The sequence below is a fragment of the Typopeltis vanoorti genome, chromosome 1 (assembly GCF_054136105.1).
Source record: "Typopeltis vanoorti isolate ZY-2024b chromosome 1, IOZ_Tvanoo_1.0, whole genome shotgun sequence".
NCBI classification, from domain to species: domain Eukaryota; kingdom Metazoa; phylum Arthropoda; class Arachnida; order Uropygi; family Thelyphonidae; genus Typopeltis; species Typopeltis vanoorti.
The window spans coordinates 182,549,197-182,570,821 of NC_143549.1; the positions used below are offsets into that span (position 1 = coordinate 182,549,197).

The 21,625-nt window shown below is 36.3% G+C and overlaps 1 protein-coding gene across 1 annotated transcript in view; it reads right to left on the minus strand.

Annotated features, from left to right (window-relative positions):
• Positions 1–21,625, minus strand: part of pins (G-protein-signaling modulator pins) — a 187,151-nt gene that overhangs the window by 49,623 nt on the left and 115,903 nt on the right. The window contains exons 9-11 of the mRNA XM_090404957.1: positions 19,937–20,033; positions 12,817–12,896; positions 372–536 (exon numbers count right to left, since the gene is read on the minus strand). Coding sequence (XP_090261083.1) covers positions 372–536; positions 12,817–12,896; positions 19,937–20,033 — 342 coding nt within the window. The remainder of the gene's footprint in view (positions 1–371; positions 537–12,816; positions 12,897–19,936; positions 20,034–21,625) is intronic.

The window sequence follows — 21,625 nt, forward strand, 5'->3', positions numbered from 1 at the left end:
TTGTGTAAATCGTGCAATCATACAGCTATTGTTATCTATTGTTCTTGTAGTTTGGTTTCATAGACTTGAGGTTTTCAAATGTTCTTTACCTAATTCTGATATTTCTTAAACTGGAATGTAAAATTTTCTAATCCATCTCTCCTTTTTTTCTGAGGGGTTTAAGTGTGATTTTCCTATTCTGCAGAACAGACACTCTAAAATTGGCAAATGCAATGATGCTGCAAACACCTTCCAGCAAAATCAATTAGATCAAATATTCATAACATATAATGTGAAATTATATAACACCACAGTCAGAATGCCAAATTTTAAATAAATTATAATTATACATTTAATCATTACTATTACAAATAAAAAGAGTAAGAACTTACTTGTTCTTTCATACTGTCATTCTTTCCATTCCGTGTTGATGCAGAATTCACAATCTGAGAAAGATTCAGCTTTCTGTCTTCAGCGATACCAGGGCAGCTCTTTAAAGGGGTTTCAGCTACGGTCGATAGGCCATCTTTACCATCTAAATCTGCCTCTTGTGATGTCTAATTATGTCAATAGTAATATTATGAACCTATACTCAAGTATTTTATTATATGATTATATAAAATTATAATAGAAATTATTATATAAAATTTATGAATTATGACTTCACAAACAGGTTAGAAATTTATGCATAAACAAAAGCACAGAAATTTCTTATATTAGCCCTGCATTCAGGACTATTCATACACTGCATTCAGAGTGGCTCCAGTGTCTTTTCAGTAAATGTTATGAAGATAAGAGTATATGCCAACTTGGTTGGTGAAGTTGATAGCATCTCTGTTTTCAAATTTTCAGGCTATGAGTTCAAATTAAATTCACTACGGCTTTGATATCTAAACATTTTTAGGTGGTTGATAATTTCCTATGTCCAGTACGAGATCACTACCCTACTTACTGGAAGCCTGAAGGAGCTTGAAAAAGTAAAATGTTATAGTCTCTAAAGAATCATGTTCCCCATAATCATCATCATCAAATTCCTGCCATGTACCCTCAAGGGGTGTACAGGATATGACAGTACTACATGAAAAAATTACATCATTACTAACTTCCTATCTACAATTTTCCTCAAAATCAGTCTGTTACTTGTCAAGACTCCAACATTATCAGATCTTATATTTCTATCGTCTAAGGCACTTTGTACCGTATCAATCCACCTATATCTTGGTCTTCCTCTGGGTCGTTTTCCTGCCAGGTTGGCAGGAAAACGACTTGTTTTGCTAATCTTTCCTCTCCCATTCTATTTAAGTGACCATACCACCTGAGATTAGCTCTGCTAACGCATTCCTGGATGCTGACAATGTTAAATATTTTCCTAACATCCTCGTTTTTAATATGATATTGCCATTGATGCCATCTGTTCATGCCTATAATCTTTCTCAGGACTCTCATATCTGTGGTCTCTAGTCTTTGGTCAAGTGTTTTACTTCTGACCCAGCTCTCAGATCCATAAGTTAAAACTGGTTTGAACACAGTCTTGTATACAGCTAATTTAGTGTTCCGACTAATTTCTTTCTTATTCCATATGAATTTATTCAATTGACTTCCCACGATACCAGCTTTGCTGATTCTGTTGTCTATTTCTATATTTAGTTTACCATCTTCAGTAAAAATTGTGCCTAAGTAGCTGAAATGTTTTACTTGTTCCACAGGTTCTCCATTCACAACACAGTTGACATTTTCAATGATTCTGCCTATTTTCATTGTCTTTGTCTTTTTATTGCTGACCTTCATGCCATATCTATTACAACAGCTATTCAATTTAGTCAGAGAATCTTGCAGACTTGTAGCAGATTTATTTAGAAGTATAACATCATCTGCATAAAGCAAAGAGCTGACATTAACATCTCCAATTTTGATATCAGGTTTAATACCACATTCCTTCATAATGTGATCCATATAGATAATGAATAACAGAGGGGATAATGTACATCCTTGTCTCACACCAGATTTAACATTAAACCATCTTCCTGTACTTCCTTCAATTCTAACTGCTGACTCACAACTCAAATAAAGACTAAGTATTGCTTAATATAATGCCCCATTGACACCATATAACTGCAGCGTATTGAATAGCTTCTCTCTTGGCACCTTGTCATATGCCTTTTCCAAATCGACAAAACTTAAATACAGATCTTTGTTATATTCCCATGCTTTCTCGACTATTTGTCGTAAAGTGAAGATCTGATCCTGACAGCCTCTATTTGGTCTGAATCCAGCTTGTTCTTCACCAAGCTTTTCTTCCACAATTCTTCTCAACCGTTTCTCAAGTATACTTGCATAGATCTTTCCAGGAACACTCAGTAGGGAAATACCTCTGTAATTCTCACATGCAGTTTTATTTCCCTTTTTATATATGGGTACTATGAGAGCTCTACTCCAATCATTGGGAATTCGTCCCTCTGTCCAGGCTTTCTGAACTATGCAGTGCAGCCACTGTAAGACTCTTATACCACCATACTTCAGCATTTCTGGTCGAATATCATCTACTCCTGCTGCCTTTCCACATTTCAAGCCTTTGATGGCTTTTTCTACTTCAAGTATGGATATGTATTCCTGACTGCATGCCTGGTCATTGTTTTTTATCACTGTGCTGTCATCACTGCTTGTTTCATTTAGCAGTTTTTCAAAGTAATTACTCCATACTTCAAGGATATCTTTTTCTCCTGTTTTCATTTCACCTTTATCATCTCTAATTCCTTTTACAGCACTCTTTCCTCCATTCCTAAGCTTCTTCAACAACCTCCAGAATATTTTGCCACCTTCTTGATATTTATTTTCTATATTCTTGCCAAAGTCCTCCCATGACTTTTTTTTAGCTAGTTTTACACACTGTTTAGCTTTCTTACATTTGTCTCTGTATTCTGTAAGAGTAAAAGCTGACTTATTTGCCAGGAACTTTTGATATGCTTTCTTCTTTTCCTTCACTGCCTCTTTAACTTCCTGTGTCCACCAGGGAGTTCTGATTTTTTTATCCTTGCACACAACCTCACCACATGCCTCTCTGGCAGAATCAATCAATGTTTCCTTCAGAGTTTGCCACTGAATCTCCAAGGTTTGATTCCTGTTCTCAAACTCTTTCATTTTCTTTTCAATAATATTTCTGTATTTTAGTCTACAGTTCACATCTGAGAGCTGCTCAACTTTTATTCGCTTTAAAACTTTCTTACATATTATTCTTTTCAATATGAAATTCAATTTTATCCTGCTCAAGACTAAATAGTGATCACTTCCAATTTCAAATCCTCTGTACACTCTGGTGCCCTGCACCAGGGAGAAAACATCACATCAACAATAACATAGTCAATGAGAGTTGTCTTTTTCCTTGCCTCTTCTCTCCATGTGAATTTGTGCACATTTTTATGTTGGAACATGGTGTTAGTAATAACCAGTCCATGTCCTGAGCAGAAATCCAACAGATATTTGCCATTATTATTAGCTTTGCTCTTTTCTCCAAATTTTCCCAAAATATTTTTGTATGTCTCACAATCATTTCCTACTCTGCTATTTAGATCCCCTACAAGGACCAACTTTTCCTTTTTCATTGTGTCAGTTGCTTTTTCTAAAGCCTCAAAAAATTCCTCCACTTCTACCTTAGTAGAACCTTCTGTGGGACCATAGGCACAAATAAGTCTCATTGTCCAGGTCCCCATTCTCATATTTGCCCACATTACTCTACTTGAGACTGACTGCCATTCAAGATTAGCCTCGTATTTTGTGTTGAATACTATGGCTACTCCTTTTCCTTGATTGTTATTGCCTGAATATTACATTTTGTATTTATTGCTCAGAAAGATCTCACCAGTTTTGGTCTTTTTTGTTTCAGTCACCCCTATTATGTTGATCTGGTACTTATCTAATTCCTCAGCTAGCTCCATTTCTTTGCCATTCAGGCTTCTTACGTTGATAGTACCGATCTTTAACTCTGGTGATGTTGAGTTGGGGTTTGTTTTCAGATTTGTTCCAGTAGCTGACTTTTCGCTGTTTGCCCTGGTTCCCTGGCAAAAACAACGGGGGCCTTGTTTAACCGGGCGACGTCCCAGCCGGCATGAAATTTTGTCATGTTGTACCATCATTTTTTATTTTGGTTTAACCAATAAGAATACAATTTGGTCGGCTAAATCCCAAATTGCCAGCCCATCCTCGTTCGTTCAGTATCAAAGTAGATACCCAACAGGGTGCACCACGAGAAGGTGAGGATTGGACATTAGGTCAGAAGCCCTGGTCGGTTCTCCGCATTCCTTTAAAGGCTATGTGGAGGTCTCCTCTCAGTTATACAGCTTTGACCCTTAAGCACCCCATAATCCAGGAGATAGTAATGTATTAAATGTATACAGAATACCTTTTGGGCAAATAAAGAGAAATAAATGCTTAGTAACTCAGGGATGAGACAATAATTCCAAGAAACAGAATGAAAATCTACCTTCACAACATTTAATGAATAACTGAATGGTTTTAATTTGCAGAATGAAAACCAATTTTCAGTCAACTGGTAAATATGATTTTCAAAGGTACAAATGTAACATGTAACAATGCAAAAATTGTTTTTTGTTGAAGACCTCAGATTATTTCACTAATTGTCTTCCTTAATGTTAATGAAAATTAATTTCATTAACATTTAATTATTGTTAAAGATGCTACTTAAGTATCAACTTAGCTGAATTCCAATCAACTGCTAGATATGTGACACATGAATAGCAATGCATTCATTTTTTTTAAGACTAAATAGTAGGTTATTAATGTAAATCTGTAAACATTATTGAGTATTTCACAAGGTGCATAAGTTTCATTTCATTCCTTATAACAGAGTTTGTTTCAAGATAATATTGAAATACTTTGCTATTCTTTTAGCGCTTGTTTGGCAGGACACAATTCTAATCTTCATTGCAGGTGGACATAAATAAAATCACTATTTAATCTCAAAAAGTTAACTGAAAAGTGATGAATATGATGACATGCATCTCCTTTAAATCAGAATAAGAGTATTACTTATTGCAAGCATGCATGGACACTACACAAGAACAAAATAAGCCAGAATAGCTGCTATCCTTTTTTTTTTTTTTTAATAGACCAAAATAGAAATAAACCAAATAGCTGCTAATAATCTGTTAGTATTTCAAACCCATTTCACTTCCTATATGTGGTCACTGTTCATGTTCAGCACTAGTCCTTTTTCATTCCTCCTCTTGTTCTATACATTTCTTCCCATATTCCTCATCATACTTCACTTGCATCATTTTTTGTTTTCCATATCTCCAGACTGTCATTGGGATCCTGCCAAGTATTTGTCATGTTGCATCACATGTGAACATCTGGAAAGGGGGGGGGAGGTCCTAGTGATGGTGGTGTGCATGTGCCGTTCCCTGCTTGGCAAGACAAGTGATTTTGGATGGCTTGGCTAGGATCAATTAGGCTTGCCTGTAAGTTTCAACAGATATGTAATAAGTGTTCTACATGGGTTGGAACAAGGCTCAAGGCTTGTTGCAGCAATAGTACAGCATCCAAATAATGTCTGCATTACATTTTAGAATGCATTTATTGTCAGATAGCAGGCATCAAGTAAATTAAATATGGAAATAGACAACAGAATTAGCAAAGCTGGTATGGTAGGGAGTTAACTAAGTAAATTTATATGGAATAAGAGAGAAATTAATCAAAACACTATATACGAGACTGCTCAAATCAATTTTAACTTATGGATCTAAGAGCTTGGTCACAAATAAAACACTTGATCAAAGACTGGAGATCATAAATATGAGCGTTCTCAGAAAGATTAGAGGCGTGAAGATGCAGAGCTAACCTCAGGTGGCACATAGTCACTTAAACAGGGGAGAGGGAAGGCTAGCAAGACAGGTATTTTTGTTGCCAGAAAAAAGATGTAGAGGAAGCCCAGGAGTTACATGGATCAATACAGTAAAAAAACGTGCCTTGGAAAACAGAAATATGCGATCTGATAATATAGGAAGTTAGTAATGATGTAACTTTTTCATGTAATACTACCATAAAATCCCCCCCCCCAGTCAGAAATTAGATGATAATGATGTAAAAATGTCCTATATAGCATGCAGGCAGTCAATCTAGTCTACATATCCAATTATAGAACCCAGGTACATGGCCCTCCATATATTTCTCATACCTGTAAGCTCTTTCATATCCATGTCACAAGCCTATTTTGCATGCCCATTCCTCTGAGTTTGTGTAAAACTTCCAGTATGGAATCCTGTCGAAAGATGAAAGGATATATAACTATTACTTAGCAAAATCCAAAATAATAGTGATATATCCTTTCACCTGATTCAATTGTGCGGTAACTGTATTACAAAAAGTGAGCAAAATGATAAAGTAAAATTTACCTTTAGCAAAGTTATGTTGCCCACTACAGAGGATCAACATGCTACATACATTATACCTGTTAATGAGGATATCAATTAGTCCCTTTAATACCTCAATGACCATACCAGTGAGTGGTCTATAAATAGCTGCTTCTGTTCTAGCTCCACCCTTGTATTATTGTGTTTCCACTCACTAAAAATTGTTTGTGTTAAGACAAGGTGAATAACCAAATCAAAAGCACTACCAATTCTGTAGCACATTTCTTCAGCACCCTTATCAATATCCCATCTTAGCCCACTGTGGTGTTTAATTCAAGCTTCACAGATATTTCTAAAACATCCACCACTTTCTTACTTGTGTATTAACAAAGGTTAGTCTTCCACAGTCATTTTTCCTTTTTCTTGCAACACAATGAAAAAATTATCTCACATCTCCCTTTTTTTACCTGTTTGCTAATTTCTTTTCAGTCTGATTTCTCTTTCTTATCACGGCTCTCATTCTTTTCATGATCTTTCTCCGAATATTGATTCAAAAACATTTTTTATTTATTATTTTTCTTTTCTTTTCATGCAAAAAGTGATTATTTCCCCCATTTAAACCCCATGTGATTTATTTTCCTAACTTGGGCAATATTATCACATATAACTTCCTTTGGATATCTTCCAACCACTACCCATGCATTGATTCTTCCATCATACAGTTTTTCATGCCATTATACTGCTTCACACTGTCTATCAATAATTATCTGCCTTACAGCAGATAGGCTATATGTTAGTATATCTGCTCTCCAGCCAAAAGGCTGCAGGTTTGAATCCCGCTATGGGCATGGATGTTTGCGATTGTGGAAATACTAGTGGTTGTGATTGGAGGTAGATGGCGTTAGTGTAGTTGCAGTCAGTTGGTGGATTGAGTGGTGGAGACAGAGTTGTAGAGCAGGTGCCCTCCTTCGATGAGCCTTTTGACTCCCTGGAGGTGTCAAATAATAATGAGTTTCACACATATCCTTTTTCCTTCAAAACTCTCAAATGATTTGCCACTTGACTGGTTAAAACTGCAAGATCACTCTTCCAATTCATGGCAAAATAGCTACCTTGTTTTTATATAGATTCTCAGATGTATCTCAAATACAATTACTACATCCAACATGCTTACACCAAGTCCTTTTCCCCCAAATGCTGATTAATATAGTTACCCCTCAGTAACTCTAGAAATTTTTTATCTCTCTTCTTGCTTGCTTTCTTCTTTCTCTAGTCTATCACTAGAGATGAAATCACCTGACAGTTCCAGTGGAATTGTCTAGACAAGGATAATCCATTATGGTTTTATGTGTCTAGGCAGTTCAGTACACATCAGATGTCTCTGGTGTGTATCTGGATCCAACTATATATTTAGTTCAGTTAGCTTCTTTCTCACACTAAAAAGTCCAAACCACTGGCTGTATTACTCAATACCACCATGCCCCTACCACAAATCCTGAATCTCTGCTCTAGTTGGATTTTATCCCTTGTCAACCATTAGCAATATTCCTCCATCCCTTCTATCCTGCCTTTCCTTTCCAAATACACTGTACTCATCACTGTAACCCCACATTCTATTCCTATAAGGAAATCCTCTTCCATTAGCCATTCCTCACTAATATCAATATTTCATTACTTTTATACCTGATGCTTCTGGCAGTAGTGAAGGCAATGCAGCTACCTTCTTTACATATAGATTCTCAGATACAATTACAAGAGCCAATATTCTTGGATCTAGAATGCATGACTGACCACCAGGTTGATGTGTATTCAAAGTAACCCTTAAAACATAACTGGTTGAAATGAGCAATCAGATGATCCCACCAATCTCTTATCTTGCAGCCACAAGATAAAAAAATTGGTTTCATTTTCTTTTTCTAGAAAAACTAGTCCCACCATTGCTGTGGTTATCCTTTCCATACTCTCATTCTCTCTCTCACTCAAAACAATCTCAATATCTCAACCTCAGTACATTTATCCAAGCTCTAATGCAGCCACTACATACCTAATTTACTTTACTAAGTACTCACTCTTTCAACTTTACTTACTTAATCCTTCTCTTCTACCTTTTACAGTGTTGAGATTTTTTCCAACTATTCTGGGCTCGCAACCACAACTGGAACTCAAGGATAAGGTAGTTAACCCTATGCCTCCCAGTGTGTCCTATATCTGTAGATGTCATAGGGACGGTTTGCATGTTCTGGGGGATGAAAAGCCCAAGTTTCTGGGTGAAAAAACCTCCTACCTGACCTTTAGTCAAAAGGGACCAAATAAAAGTTCCTCATGTCACTGACGGGAATCAAACCCAGGTCTTTCCAAACAAAGGGCTTTGTCTATATCGACTGAACTATGGAGGCTCATTCACTCTTTCACTGAACAAAAGTTTCTCAAAGAGCCTCATTCCAAATAATTCAACTATAATATCTTGGAAGTACAAATCTTTTCTACTATTCACACCATTTCTCCTGTACCTGTGCATCGAATCAATTGCAATCATTGCTCTCTGTCTCAGCTCACTCATGCTATACCTTAGCAATTAGTTCAATCTTGATTTTAAGCCTCATTCAATAACTTTGTCCTCATCAACATAATCATGTCTTCCATTTGATCTAACTGCTTGCAGAAAGCTTTAGTCAAGTCACATTAATATGGTTTGAGGTAATATTGTGAGTAGCCATGTAATTTAGTGCTTGTGTAAAATTGGTGATTATCTGTTTAGTTGTGTTTTTTCATTAGAAAACTAGTGTATTAGTGTGTAGATTTTTATATTTTTAGAGTATTTAGTGTATTTATAACATTTTTATTGCAATATTGTTGGCATGGCACCAATGCAACAAACAATGGCAGCAAATACTACGTTGTCCAGTGATTTGAATTTACAGGATTTTATTCAGTGCAGTGTGTGTGTGTGTGTGTGTGTGAAATGTATTCATCGAGAAAATTAAAGAATACGTGTATGGGGAGGGGGAGAAGAGCTTTGTTCACAAGCATGCTGACATGCAAATTCAGGAAAATTTAAGCAATCAGGGTCAAATTCGGGAAGTAAAGGTGGATGGGAGTCTAACAAGATGCTGCAGTTTCTATATACTAATGCCAGAAATATCAGGAACAAGAGAAAGGAGTTTTTAGCATTGGTTAGTGCTATTTTTTTTTCCAGCATTCTTGCCAAAAGTTACAGGCATTAGAGAGACTTGGCTAACAACAAATGCTGTAGTTACAGGGATTGAATGCGATGTATTTACACTGTTCAAAACAATTAGGGGATATTTTAGTTTCTGTCAGATAATTATAAATTTCTGCAAATAATTATAACTATTGGATACATTACACATGAATAAATATTTCTTACTTATGGATAGGATGTAATTGATGAGATATTGTTTAAATAATTGATATTTATTACAAATTGTGTTACATTTGTAAATTATTTTTATAACTTTATAATTTACGTAGACATGGGGGGGGGGAGAGGGTACTGCTGGTGATAGTAGATTAACTGCAGTCAATAAAAGTAGGAGTCAATCACGCAGATGGCAGTCCTTTTATGAGTGAATATAGTGCGAGATTGAGGCCAAATAGGACAAAATATAACATTGGTTGCTGCTATAGGTCAGATTTTTCCACAGATGATCTGGAAGACATGCATCGCCAAATTAGCACGAGTATAGATCGAGTGATTATTATGGGGGACTTCAACTATGAAGATACAGACTGGAAGGAAGAAAAATCACATGGCAGGAAGAAAATAGAATTTATACACTTATTAAGAGAATTACTTAAGGCAGCATGTGATAGAGGGGACTAGGGTTGGGAGGATATTGGACCTGGTCACAGGATCAGAAAAGCCATCCATAACCAAGGTGATCACATTGCTTTCAATTGGTAAAAGTGACCATGTGGTCTTGACTTGGGAAATTGTACAACATGAGGAATATTCTGTCAAGAAGGGGTATATGTGGAACTACAAGACAAGTGATTATGACAAACTTAGGAAGAAGCCTAAATCTGTGTAATGACATAAAACATTGCATGGTAAGGATTTCAGTAATGCATGGGATAAAGTTAAGAGTCATCTAGAAGAAGGGTATCAAATTGTATATCTAGGGTAAGAAGGGCTAATCAGGTAGTAGTTAGATGGATGAGTGATATCATTCAGCATGAGCTGCAAAAAAAGAAAATCTGTGGAAGGTACATAAAGAGAAACATGACCAGAAAACTCAAACAGCACAAGGCTCAGGCAAGAAAGGTGATCAGCATGGCTAAAAAGACAAAATCAGATTATGAGAAGAATCTAGCCAAGCAGGCCAAAGGAAATCCCAGAGTTATTTCGTTATGTGGCAATTAAGAGATAGAATAACTATGGAAGATTAACCTTAATGAGTGATGATGGTCACAAGAAGACAGAAGCAGATAAAATAATTGAGTTACTGAATGACCACTATGCAAGGGTATATCATCCTAGTGAGGTTACTGCTTTAACCTATGTGACAGACACTTATGTGGTAACAGAGGATATTACGGAAGTTCTTAGGATAATGTAGAATCTCAATGTGAATACAGCTGTGGGATTAGATGGAACATTACCTAGAGTTCTGACAGAATGTGCAAGGGAACTGGCAATGCATCTGACTAGGCTCTTTAATTTAAGTCTCAGCTCTGATAGAGTTCCAAGGGAGTGGAAAGAGTGCAAAATAATTCCCTTGCATAAGGGAGGTTCTAAAATTGCAGTAACAGATTATAGACGGATGAATATCTCAGGCATGGTGGTATATGTACTAAAAAAATTGGTCAAAAAGAGAATTCAAGAATGAGTAGATAAAAATATGATATTGTATGATGATCAACAACTTTTTATAAAAGAGTAACAACTAAGTTGGATAAAGGAAATGGCTACATGATGATTTTGCAAAGGCATTTGACAGAATACCATATGAAACTCTGTTATGCAAATTAGAACAAATGAGGATGGATATGATGCTGGTTTGGATAAGAGGGTGGCTGCTGGACAGATATTAAAAAGTGGTATATGGAGGAGCAGAATTGAGGTGAAAACAGGTATAGTGTGCTGAAAAGTTCAGTGCTGAGACCATTGCTGTTTAATTGGTACATAAATAATACAGGAAATAACCTGAAAGGAAATGTTCAGTTGTTCTGATGATGCAAAATAAGGTAAAGTAACAATTAATCAAGGTATTGTGGAGAGCTTGCAAGATGATTTAAATAGGCTGTCAGTTTAATGTGGAGAAATGTAATGTTATGCATTTTGGGATAAATAAATTACAAGCCATATATCACATTGAAGGCACTGTGCTCCAGGAAATAGATGAAGTTGGAGATTTAGGGGTGGAGGTAGACAGAGTTAAAATTTAGAAGACATACTGCTAAGATAGCTCATAAGATTACTTGGTAATTGAAGAATGCACAAACAAGTAGAGATAAGGAAGTTCTTCCTCTTTATAAGGTCTTGAAATGTTCACATCTGGATTACTCTGCTCAAATCTGGTCCCCTGTGTTTTTTTCTATTGGATGAAGAAGTGGTGTAGAGGATTCAGAGGCAAGTGACCAAGATGGTGAATGGCTTGTGGAATGTTCCCTATGAGGATAGATTGAGGGTGCATGGATTGCAGAAGTTGGTTGATAGGAGTAAAAGATTGGATATGACAGAAACATTTAAGTTGCTTAAAGGGTTTTATAGGATAGATGTAGGGGAAAAAGTTTCAGCACTTCACTAGAGGGACCAGAACAAGGAGTGATCCCTTGTTCTTGAGTAAAGGTGTGTAAATAGGGGCGTAAGGACTAGATTTTTTGCTTGGAGAGAGTTATGAATGAGTGGAATGGGTTGCCAGAGTCAGTTTTGAGTGCATTGTCTGTTAATGGTTTCAAGGAGAGGTATGATAGATTGTGTGCATAGATTGGGTCTCCCGCAATGAGTCTTCGGACTCCATGGTGCCCATATAATAATAATAATATCCCGCCAATTCAATCTAATCATGGCATTATCACACAGTACCATATCTTTATTTCAATGTTTTCTGTCCTTTCACCCCCAAGAATTTCATCTTCTTTTTCTTACCTTTCCTGTTACTTACTAAATATTTTACCAGTCTCTGCAACTCCTGTTTGATATTATGAGGCACATGAAGTCACAAGGTCTCTGTCATCATATTGTTCTCTGTTTTATCTTCTACTCTTTCATTTCTTATATATCTCAACAACTATCGTGCACTCTACCACTTACATTCACACTCTTTCTGTGAGAACTTATTCATGGTATTTGAGAAAATGCAACTTGTGTTGGCTAAAGATCAAAATCTTCTGCACAAAGATGACCCAGTCCCAGTATCACTATTTTTTTTTTTTTTCATTTCCTCTCTTCCCACAGAATTAAAAATGAAATTAAAAATGTATTTTTTGAAATGTGAATTGTTCTTACCTTCCCCATTTTAGCATCTGGTGTTAGCTTAAGTAAATCCATATTCTCCATGCTTATCCTACGTGTTCGATTATTCTGGGCTGAAATTTCAACATCATTAAATATGTGCATTAACATCAAATTAGAATTTGTTTAAGAAAGATTTTAAAAAGAGATAAAAATCACATAGAATGAACTAAATTTTTCAACAACCAATTTTCTGCTAAAAAATGCAATGCCCATTGAAAAATAACAAACATATATGAGAAAAATAATGCTGATAGTATTGCTTCTCCTCCTCATGCCACACTAGCAGCCTTATCACCTGTTCCCTTGAGGCAAATGAGAGAATCAGGTACTGGGACTACACACAGCACACACAATTTCATCTCTAGTTTAAATACATTATTTTTTCAACTACCATTTAATCTGGTCAAACAAAGTGAATATTAGTATATTTCTTGTGTTTTAGATTTTTGCATCTTGTTGTTTGTCTCATTTTATCAATATCTCTTTTCACTGTTTCTTTCTTTTTCTCTCTCCTTGTATTAACTAAATGTAATTTTGCTAAATTATGTGGATGTAACAAAAGTTAATACAAACATATCACACTTTATGACAATTAATTTTAATAAAGAAAAAGTCATGTTCAATGTTTTTTTATTTTGTTTTTTTTTTACAGGAAACCTGAGGTTGTCTTATCAAGACATCAAAAATGTATAACATGGTACTGTACATTTTAATATTCTTGGCACAGCACATTAATATATTTTCAATAAAATGACATTTAATGAATTATTTGTAACAGTATGCATTACAAATATTTATTTAAATTTTTTCCCCTTGATTAAACACTTGGGGGGGGGGGACATACAAGACTTATTCATAGTATTTGAGAAAATGCAATTTGAAAAAATATGTTACGATGGTAGTACAGTAATGCCGAAAAAATATCCCTGTAGAAATAAGCAGCACTGCCTTATAGTGAACTCACTGATCATGATTGCTTCTATAATTCAAATACTGAAACACGTAAACACAAGACATGACAATATTTCATGCCGGCTGGGGAGTTGCCCTGTTAAACAAGGCCCCATTGTTTTAACCAGGGAACCAGGGCAAACAGCGAAAAGTCAGCAACTGAAACAAATCTGAAAACAAACCCCCAACTCAACATCACCAGAATTAAAGATTGGTACTATCAACATAAGAAGCCTGAATAGCAAAGAAATGGAGCTAGCTGAGGAATTAGATAAGTACCAGATCGACATAATAGGGGTGACTGAAACAAAAAGACAAAAACTGGTGAGATCTTTCTGAGCAATAAATACAAAATGTTATATTCAGGCAATGACAATCAAGGAAAAGAAGGAGTAGCCACAGTATTCAACACTAAATACAAGGCTAATCATCTTGAATGGCAAGCAATTTCAAGTAGAGTGATGTGGGCAAATATCAGAATGGGGAAATGGACAATGAGACTTCTTTGTGCCCATGGTCCCACAGAAGGTTCTACTAAGGTAGAAGTGGAAGAATTTTTTGATGTTTTAGAAAAAGCAACTGACACAATGAAAAAGGAAAAGTTGGTCCTTGTTGGGGATCTAAATAGCAGAGTAGGAAATGATTGTGAGACATACAAAAATATTTTGGGAAAATTTGGAGAAAAGAGCAAAGCTAATAATAATGGCAAATATCTGTTGGATTTCTGCTCAGGACATGGACTGGTTATTACTAACACCATGTTCCAACATAAAAATGTGCACAAATTCACATGGAGAGAAGAGACAAGGAATAAGAAAAGTCTCATTGACTATGTTATTGTTGATAGTGATGTTTTCTCCCTGGTGCAGGACACCAGAGTGTACAGAGGATTTGAAATTGGAAGTGATCACTATCTAGTCTTGAGCAAGATAAAATTGAATTTCATATTGAAAAGAATAACATCTAAGAAAGTTTTAAAGCGAATAAAAGTTGAGCAGCTCTCAGATGTGAACTGTAGACTAAAATACACAAAGATTATTGAAGAAAAAATGAAAGAGTTTGAGAACAGGAATCAAACCTTGGAGATTCAGTGGCAAACTCTGAAGAAAACATTGATTGATTCTGCCAGTGAGGCATGTGGTGCAGTTGTCTGCAAGGATAAAAAAATCAGAACTCCTTGGTGGAGACAGGAATTTAAAGAGGCAGTGAAGGAAAAGAAGAAAGCATATGAAAAGTTCCTGTCAAATAAGTCAGCTTGTGCTCTTAGAGAATACAGAGACAAATGCAAGAATGCTAAACACTGCTAAACAAAAGTCATGGGAGGACTTTGGCAAGAATATAGTAAATAAATATCAAGAAGGTGGCAAAATATTCTGGAGGTTGTTGAAGAAGCTTAGGAATGGAGGAAAGAGTGCTGTAAAAGGAGTTAGAGATGATAAAGGTGACATGAAAACAGGAGATCTGTATTTAAGTTTTGCTGATTTGGAAAAGGCATATGACAAGGTGCCAAGTGAGAAGCTATTCAATACTCTACAGTTATATGGTGTCAATGGGGCATTATATCAAGCAATACTTAGTCTTTATTTGAAAAGACAGCAGTTAGAATTGAAGGAAGTACATCAAGATGGTTTAATGTTAAATTTGGTGTGAGACAAGGATGTACATTATCCCCTCTGTTATTCATTATCTATATGGATCACATTATGAAGGAAAGTGGTATTAAACATGATATCAAAATTGGAGATGTTAATGTCAGTTCTTTGCTTTATGCGGATGATGTTATACTTCTAAATAAATCCGCTACAAGTTTGCAGGATTCTCTGACTAAATTGAATAGCTGTTGTAATAGATATGATATGAAGGTGAGCAATAAAAAGACAAAGACAATGAAAATAGGCAGAATCATTGAAAATGTCAACTGTGTTGTGAATGGAGAACCTGTGGAACAAGTGAAACATTTCAGCTACTTAGGCACGATTTTTTACTGAAGATGGTAAATTAAATATAGAAATAGACAACAGAATCAGCAAAGCTGGTATGGTAGGAAGTCAATTGAATAAATTCATATGGAATAAGAGAGAAATTAGTCGGAACACTAAATTAGCTATATACAAGACAGTGTTCAAACCAGTTTTAACTTATGGATCTGAGAGCTGGGTCAGAAGTAAAACACTTGACCAAAGACTAGAGACTGCAGATATGAGAGTCCTGAGAATGATTATAGGCATGAACAGATGGCATCAATGGCAATATCATATTAAAAACGAGGACATTAGGAAAGAACTTGACATTGTCAACATCCAGGAATGCGTTAGCAGAGCTAATCTCAGGTGGTATGGTCACTTAAACAGAATGGGCGGAGAAAGATTAGCAAAACAAGTGTTCTCTGCCAGGTTGGCAGCAAAACGACCCAGAGGAAGACCAAGATATAGGTGGATTGATACGGTACAAAGTGCCTTAGACAACAGAAATATAAGATCTGATAATGTTGGAGTCTTGACAAGTAACAGACTGATTTGGAGGAAAATTGTAGATAGGAAGTTAGTAATGACGTAATTTTCTCATGTAGTACTATCATATCCTGTACACCCCTTGAGGGTACATGGCAGGAATTTGATGATGATGATGATATTAAATCAAATATTTCAATCTGAAAATAACAGATCATCAGTGAACAGACAATTGACTAATCTGTTCATTGATGAAGACATGTTGAATTTTAGATCAAAATATCTGATTCGACTGCTGGCCTGGTTGGCAAAACGGAAAGCATACACTCTCTCCAACAGGCTGTAGGTTTAAATCACACTGTGGGGATGGATGTTTGTAAAAACCTTTTGTTTTTTTTTTTAAATGTTGAGCCCATACACGAGAGGTTGGTTGATCAACTTATAGTATGTTAGTACCGTGTATGGGTAGTGGGTTAGGAAAGAAGAAACTTGTTTACATTGATTTAAAAGCCTGTATATTGTATTCCTTGGGAAACACATCAGGAAGAAGACTGTTCCACAATACAGCAGTAGCTGAGATGATGGAGGAGGAAAAGAAATTTGTTCTGTGGGTTTCAAGGTGTATTGTGAAGGAATGTTAGGTGGCAGCTGCACATGTTCCAACTGACTTAGTACTGAGTGGGGGAATTATTAATGCTATTTCAGCTGAACATTTGCCATGGAATATTTATAGAATACACATACTGAAGAAACCAAATGCATGTGTGAAAGTGGGAGGAGTGAGATGGGTTATTAATCAATCTAATTGCCTTTCTCTGTATTGAGTCAAGCATTCTGAAGCTCTTAAGGGGCTGCACTCCAAATGTGAGAGCAGTATTCAATAGCTGGGTGGATTTGTAATTTGTATAAGGTTAAAAGCTGTTCAGAGGTAAAGTAACATCACGAGCAAAAGAGAAATCCTAGTTTTTTAGAAGCTGAGGATACAATGGTTGTGATGTGTTTATACTAGGAGAGGCTTGATGTAAGGGTGATTCCAAGAAGAGAAATCTCATCTTGTATGAAAATTTGAGTGTTGTCAAAAATAATACTGGGAGAAAATGTTTCTTTTTTTTTGTGAGAAATAAGACAGAACTGGGCTTTACTAGTATCTGAACTCCACTGGAGGATAGCTTGGAGATCAGAATTGAGAGCAGTGGTAGTTGATGTTCTGTAGATTGAGGGAGCTGTGTAGAGTAAGGTTTATCAAATGGGAAGAGTGCAATGTGTTGTCACCTGCAAAACTGGTTACATCTAGTTTTGCAGGTGATAGACCAAATGATGGAGTTTGCTTAGTAACTCTTTCTGCCAGACCCAGTCAAAAGCTTTAGAGATATCAAGTGCAACCACTTGAAATTCACTAAACTTCTCCATGGCATTTGTCCAGAGATGGGTATGAGTAGATCTCCTGTTGATTGGCAGTGAAGGAATCCATACTGGGTGTCTTCAAGATAGTGTAGAAGTTGAGAATTGATGGTTCTCTCCATTACTTTAGAAAGACTAAGGTGAGTGGAATAGGCAGTAATTTGTCGCCCTTCTTGGGAATGGGCTGAATATAGGTCAATTTCCAAGCTGTGACTAAGAGAGTATATACAGATGACATAGGATAGGAGTCAGTTCTGGTGCACAAACCTTCAGGACAATTAGAGGGTCAGGAGACTTTTTTTTTTTTTGTCTAATTTGGACAATATTTTTCTGATCTCGTTCTGGAAAAAGAATATGGGGGGGGGGGGGTTGTATAATAGGCATCTGGGATGGTTTGGGGTATTTACCATTATCAGTTATGCATGCATTAGAGACAAAGTGTGAAGCCAGGAAATTGGTTTTTTTCTGTGAATGATGATGCAATAGAGCCATCTGGGTATGATAAGTGTGGGAATAGTGTTGGACAAAAGTTACAACCAATTGCCTTGACAAGAGACCAAAAGGCTTGGAGAGACAGCAAGTTTCCCGCTTTTTGCTCTTTCAAACTCTGTTTTGGAAGCATTGATAGTTTTCTTGCCACTATTTTGGTTTGAGTATAAGCTCACTAAAGGGGGATGGAGTTCATGATGTAAGCTAGTTGGGGATGCTTGAGTTTTTATTTGTACAGCCTTGGAACATGATTTGGAGAACCAGAGTTTAGTCAGGAGACAGCAATTCAGAGTAGTATGGAAAATGTATGTTTCCATGCAAGTAAGGATTACCTTGGTGATGCGTTTGGTGCATATGTTTGAGTTGGAAGGCCGGAATCAATAGTCCACTCATGGGAATGAGGCATAGAAGTCATGGAGGCTGTCCCACTTGGCACTGTTATAATGCCAAACTACTCTTGTATGGGAATGACTGTGTAAAGTGTTGTTGCATGGGGGAAGAGATGAGCACTAGACTGTGGTCAGATTTACATAGGGGAGGTCCACTACATTCGCTGTGTATTTGGATGAGTCATTGGTGAGGAAGAGATCTAGGGTGTTTGTGGAGCAGTTTGGGTTATATGGTATTCTGGTTGGCACAGGAACAATTTGTGTAATGCTGTTGGTGATGGCAAATGTTTCAGCATCTCTTCCTGCTAGATCTGTACAACTGGAGGAGGAAAGCCAGGTGGTGGTGGTGTTGTGGACATTAAAATATGGAAGATGATTTTCACTGTTAGGGAAGTAGGACTGGAGAAAATCAATTTTTAAGGAGAGGAAATTAAAGAGCTCATAGTGGGTGCTAACATTAGGGGAGCAATAGACAACAAATGAATTTGACTTGGTGGGGAAGGAAGATTTTCAACCAAAGAAGGTGAAAGTTGGGTGCTCTCTGGCAAGCTATGTCGGTGTGGACATATGCACAGATGCCACACTTGGGTAAAAAGGCATTAAAGGATGTGTAGTTTGGAGAGTTGAGATGAATAGTGCTGGTGGGAGATAAAATTTGAGTTTCTGCTTAAAAGAGTAGGTGGTGTTTGGTATACTGAAGATGGTAGTGGACACTATTAAGGTTTCAGTTGAGACCTTGGATGTTAGTGAAGTGGATATGCAAAACTCTGTGGGGCATTTATTTGACCACAAGGGTCTTGCACATTTCCTATACAGTGGCTGCATACTGGTCTCCATGGTGGCTACTAGTGATTTATGCACTATTTAACTTGTTTGCAGTTGTTGACCCAACTGTTGTCTCCATTTTGGCATTTTTCTTCAAATTGATGTCTTTGCCTCTAGGCAAAAGTTTGGTCAGCTGAAGCATGTATGCACTATTAGGGGCAAGTGTCCTTGAATTTGGATTTTGGAGGAGAAAGTTTATTCATAGTGTTAAGGTGATAGGCATAGTGGGCATTTACACACAGTTGATTTGATTATTAAACTTCTTTTGTCTGCATGTTTCAGTATTAGTTTTGTGTCAGAAGTGCCATTAAAGACTGAGGTGCTCCACCTAGTCAGGACTCTAGTTGTTCATCCATGTTCACTTAGATTTCTGCTGCCTTTGTGTGTATGTGTTACAAGTTTCATATTGTCATTCAGTGACAGATGAAATATTGAAAGAATTAAATATTTTAACCTTCGCTTGGTTAAATCTCTGACATAAGTTTCTCCCAGCATTTAAGTCTTTATACATGGCCATTAAAGAGTTGATTCTCAACTTCGAACTCAAAGCATCATATGCAAGTATCATCCAGCTACAAGGTAAAAAAGAAAACTGATGATTTTCACTTGTATTTCTAATAACTACACCAAAATGATTGGCTGGAAAAGACTGATAACGGCCATTTGATACTATTGTGCAAATTTTGAAAATGCCTGCTGCAATCTAGATGACAAAAAAGAATTTAACTCAAACAAAACTACTTTTCCCCAATGTAATTAGAAGCTAATATTCATCTTCTCCCTATATGTAAGGTTCAATGGCCTGTCACATGAAGTCTGTCTAAGCATTTATTTCTCTGGCCAGTTTATGTACCTTGCAGAATGAAAAAGAAAAAAAAAAAAAAAATCTAACTTTCCAGTAGGGTAACTTTGCCATTTCTAACTCATTTTAATCCTTCACTAAAAAGCCTTTATAGAGGATGTCAATAGACAGAATCTGAACCTAGATCTTGATAATCACAGGACACCCTTTTCTAGTGTAATAAAATAACCAGTATTTTCTATTTGGTTTAGAATATGGTAATTACTCTATATTTATTCTATTAACTTAAACAAATGCTTTATTTTAATTAATCTTGATTCTTCAATGCTTACACCATTTTAACATCAGACTATAAGAAAATGTAGAAATCATCATAATCATCAGATCATATTACAAAGCTTGATGTTATCCATATACAACATCGCAAGCAAGTCTCCCTGCAGGAGAACTTTTCTTCTGCTAATTCCTGAGAAACAAAATATAATTAATAAGATAATAACATACTTGTTCTTATGGCTTGTAGGAGGCCTGTCTGGAACTTTTAATCGAATAAGAGGTTAAGAAAAGAGATACAAAGAATACTGTGTTTTTTTGTAATCATGCAATAAAAATGTGTAATATTGTGTAATTAATAAAAATTATAAATTATAAAAATGTATTATATTAGTGGTTTTAACTTACTTATAAATATTGCATTTTCTTTAGCTACACTCTAGTTTTTGGTGCTCAGCCCTGTGTACTTAATGTAGAAAGGGATCTGTATACACATCAGAGAAAGTGGTAGATATACCAACTTACGAGACAAGAATCAACCTCTCTAATATATGGATAATTTGCACTCACATCATTAGTAACTGCCCATGAAAAATCAACAGATGTTAAAAACATGATACCACTCTGCAAATCTTTAAAAAAAACTGTTTGGGGAAGAAGAATGGTGATGAAATTAATTTCTACCCTCCGTCTCCTCAAACAGAAAGAACAATTTTTGTTAATTTATTTTTAATGGTATCAATGAGAACACAGACTGATAAGAAAATAATAACCATTTATTAACTTATTGCTGATATTTTGCTAGTATTATATCCAGCATCTTCAGAACACACAAAAAACAGTGTGCCACAGTACGCAAAACAATAGCAATCTGGTATAACAACGAGACTAGTTTAAACAAATGCAACGAACAACACAAAGACTAAAGTCCTAATTAAGTGCCATCTATATTGAAAAAAAAAAAAAAAAAAAAAAAAAACCAGAGAGCAAAAGCAGGTATTAATTAGGTCTTAAGATGACTGTCTCCCAAATTTTTGTCAAATTTATACAGCTATGCTTGTTGAGGTTTGGATTATGTTTCAACATTGTGATAGTGTTGATACTAATATTCCAGAAACAATCTCTCTTCCCCACCCCCCCCCCCCCCCACCCCCCCCCCCCCCCACCCCCCCCCCCCCCCACCCCCCCCCCCCCCCACCCCCCCCCCCCCCCACCCCCCC